General features: G+C 41.7%; 1 protein-coding gene across 1 annotated transcript in view; it reads right to left on the reverse strand.

Moving 5' to 3' along the window:
* Nucleotides 1-3,918, reverse strand: part of pard3bb (par-3 family cell polarity regulator beta b) — a 168,759-nt gene that overhangs the window by 13,974 nt on the left and 150,867 nt on the right. The window contains exon 20 of the mRNA XM_031858729.1: nucleotides 3,476-3,552. Within this exon, the coding sequence (XP_031714589.1) occupies nucleotides 3,476-3,552 (77 nt within the window). The remainder of the gene's footprint in view (nucleotides 1-3,475; nucleotides 3,553-3,918) is intronic.

Genomic DNA, 3,918 nt, shown 5'->3' on the forward strand with positions numbered 1-3,918 from the left:
TCTCTCTCTCTCTCTCTCTCTCTCTCTCTCTCTCTCTCTCTCAACACTCTAATAAAAGTTAAATATTCAGCTTTAATACATGCCCGATCCAAAGCACACACATGTCAACAAATATTGACTGAAGTCCCTATGGAGAAAGATATTGGAATAAATAACACATTAATATTTACCATTAGATAACTTCAAACTTAAATTATTTTATTACATACGCTGTTATTTAGTTTCAGCATATATAAAAAGGGTTGCCACGTTTAAAATCATGTTTAAAATACTTCAGTGCCTGTGTTTCTATTTCTGATATATTTAACACCGAGTAGTTTCATAGCGTAGCAAAATATACAAGATCCCCTCGACAGACTCCTCTCTATTTCATGCAGTGACATTTGCTGAGAGTTAGTTAGCTAGTGTTTGTGCTTTAGGCAGGGAAACATCATCCACTGCTGGGTCATGTTTTAATTTTAGAGCCATCAAAGTCTCGTCTCACTCTCACACAACTCACCCCGCGCTCCAGTTAACTGACTTCGCGTCAAACATACAGTACCTGACTAAGCAACCCCACAGCTATTTATGGACTCACTTGGAATAATATGAACAGGTACACAGGCGTGCAGACACTAGATACACACACCCCGCTAGCTATTTCTGTGCCCCGGTGGCAAAATAATATGTTTGGATAAGGTCAAGAGCCGGGATGTGATTTCCAAACGTGATCTCTTTCTCTGACTATGCTGAAACATCTCTCGAGTTAATTGACAGCAGGAGAAAACGTGTAGACAGAGATGCAGAGGCATGGGGGGGGGGGGGAGACGACAAATAGAGACAGAAGGAGAAAGAGATGAGTCTCTTTCAGACATCAAATCCCTCAGTAGGGAAACATTTTGGGGTTAATCCACGTATTTAGTGACAGCGTTTTGGCTTTCAGATCGGTGAGTCCTGTACTGACTCAGTGCAAATATGACTTGTTGTTATGGATAAAAGTGCAACGCTTGTATAATATTAGGCACCAACCTCGTGAGACTTTATGCATTCAAAGGCATTGCTTACGTGTGTCTGTAAGGCTGTTAACGTCCATCATCCGCAGTTCTCTAACAGTGCATTTCCACTGCGTGGTACGGTGCGGCTCTGCTCTGCTCAGCTCCTTTTCCTTCAGCAAGTTGCAGCAGACCACTGATTGATCACAGAGAATCGTCACTAGACTCGTTACTCGAGTGACACGCGGCAGCCTGCACGGACCTCGAATTTCTTGAATCAGACTTTTAAAAAGTGAAAACGCTCCTCTGTTTGGTTGCTGATGAAAGATGATGTCATGGCAGTTTCCCGTGGTGAGAATCTCGCTTACACTTAAATAGTTACTCTCAGGTAACGCCCTTCAAAGTAAAATCCGCTGCTTTAAAAGCGTCGCTTCTTAGCCTTCGTTTGTATGCTACATGTAAAAACAGCCTACATGAGAAAGCTGTGCTGTCGGCCATGTGTCTGTTTAAAATCACAGTTCAGCCATGCAGAAAATGTTTCAGAACTTTTACCAGGTTGTAATAAGTATCAGAGGGACCTTTACGGAAAAATGACTTGGGCCCTTTTCAGACACGAGGCCTACATGTAAAATTGGCGCAGCATTTTGGGATTACAGTGCATGTCTGAAAGTGGAAACAGAGACAGGGTGTACTGTATGTGAGTGTGTGTGTGTCCAATTTCCCAAGGCTTTTCAGATACCACAGCCAGACCTCAAAACTATCATCACTGTTCTCGCTCCCATCTGCCAAAGTCATCACCCACACACAGACACTCTCACTCTCTCTATCAGGCACACACCACACACACACGCACGCACGCACACACACACACACACAAAAAAGAGGTGTGAAATAGCCTTCCTGTACCATTTTAACAGGGGTGGGAACCTGGCTATAAAGTTTCTAACGTTCTTAACTTCTGTCCGTCATTCCACTCATTGGCTTCCTCTATCTCTTTCTCTCTCTTACACACACACACACACACACACACACACACACACACACACACACACACACACACACACACACACACACACACACACACACACACACACACACACAAATAAACATTTGTTGTTGGCTTGATGGTCTGCTGAGGTGTTGGTTCTTAGAAGCAAAATAAAATGAGGTGAGAAAAAGCTAGTAACAACTACTCTGAGTTTTTAACTGTTTAATTTGACACTATTTTCACTTAAAGATATTTATATTTTTAGATACATAAGAGTTTACAGTGCAGTGTTGCCAGGTATGTTAAGTGGCTTTAAGTAAGTACATTACCACAGTACAATTCATCTTAGGAAAATAATGGGAAAAAAAAATCAAGCACAGTGGAGGATAAAAGAAAAAATATTAAAAAAGAAGATGTAAAGATAGTGCAAGAGTGAAGAAAGTGAAGATAATTAAAGTTGCAGGCTGTGGAAGTGGAAAGGTTGCAAATGAAAAATGAGATGCTGCACGCCCGAGATTGAATGATGATGGTTGTAGACGAGGTATGTGTTCGACTGTGTTTCACATCGAGAATAGCACGTTGAAACGGTCAGTAAGCAGCTGAGGTTTCACACATGTTCCAAGCTCGTGTCAAACATGCTTTTAACACAACTATGGCTTTAATTATTTATCTGATTTCATCAGAAAAGACATCACGAGAAAATAAAAGGAAGGAATTCTTCAAGAATTCATTAGTATTACTCAGGAAGCTGTTATTGTTCTTGTGCTGGCTAATGTTAGTGATAGTTCAATAGGCTAACATATGCTGCACAGAGATAGTCCGCTGGTTCAGGTCCCTGCTTGACTGTCAAGTCTGACTGGAGAGAAGTTTCGCCTGTCCTGTGTCCTCACCTGCCTTTTTGCTTTACAACAGTCAGAATAAATAGAAATACAGGGGAGCGAGGTGCTAAGTCTGACTGAAAAATGAAACATCAGGAAACACATGACAATACAAATTTAAAATGCTTTCTTTAACTTGTAAAATGCTGTAATAGAAGTCTTGTTTAGTACGGAGCCGCTGGAAATGAAAAGCGTCTTGCTGTCTGACATCGGCTCATGTTGCTGATTCAAAGAAGCAGAAAACAAGCTGTACAACATGAGCTAAATCCACGATGAGGTAGTAATGTACACAATAAATCAGGAAGTAAAGTTCTTAAAATAAAATCTTTATATATCGATATACGTATTGAAATTCGCTGGCTTTCTAGTTTAATACAACATAAAGACAACTGACTGTGCCTAAGCCAAAGTCAGTTTTGGTGGGGGAGCAGATCGAGGAGTCAGGGATCAGTTTTCAACCCCTTTCTGAGTGTGTGTTCCCCAGGGAGGGGATAAGGCGAGTTCCTGGCTGAGACTGAGGCCTCCAGAGACACACAGAAAGACACACAGACTAGACAAATTTAATTAGCGGCTTCAAAGAGAAAAGGAAGAAAAGAAGAGAAGCGTGATCAAATATGTCTTTTTGGACGAAACAGTACCTTGGTAGGGAGGCATACTGACGTTCCACTTCTTCATAACGCGGTGCCAACCGGTGATCAGGCCCTCTGCCTGGCATCTGGAGAAGAGAGACAACTTCTTAGTTTTGATATATTAAAGTAAAACAACCTAAATTACATATATTCTCTGCTCAAAATACAAATAAACTGCTATACTGTGGGCCCATAAGCATGTGCAGTGCATGCCCATAAGCCCTTTTCCTTTATATGCGTGTACATGAGTGGGTTTCTCTTTGTGTTCGTGATACAGGGGTAATTTAGGATTGACAAAGGCTAGTTATTAGGGATTACTGGGGGGGTCTTTTTTGGGGGGGAGGGGGGATTAGACAAGGCCCCCATCCTAGATTAGGTTACTTCAAAACAGGATGGAGTTGTCACACACACACACACACACACACACACACACACACACACACACACACACA

The sequence above is a fragment of the Anarrhichthys ocellatus genome, unplaced genomic scaffold (genome assembly GCF_004355925.1).
Source record: "Anarrhichthys ocellatus isolate YVR2014 unplaced genomic scaffold, GSC_Weel_1.0 scaffold20, whole genome shotgun sequence".
Lineage (NCBI taxonomy): Eukaryota > Metazoa > Chordata > Actinopteri > Perciformes > Anarhichadidae > Anarrhichthys > Anarrhichthys ocellatus.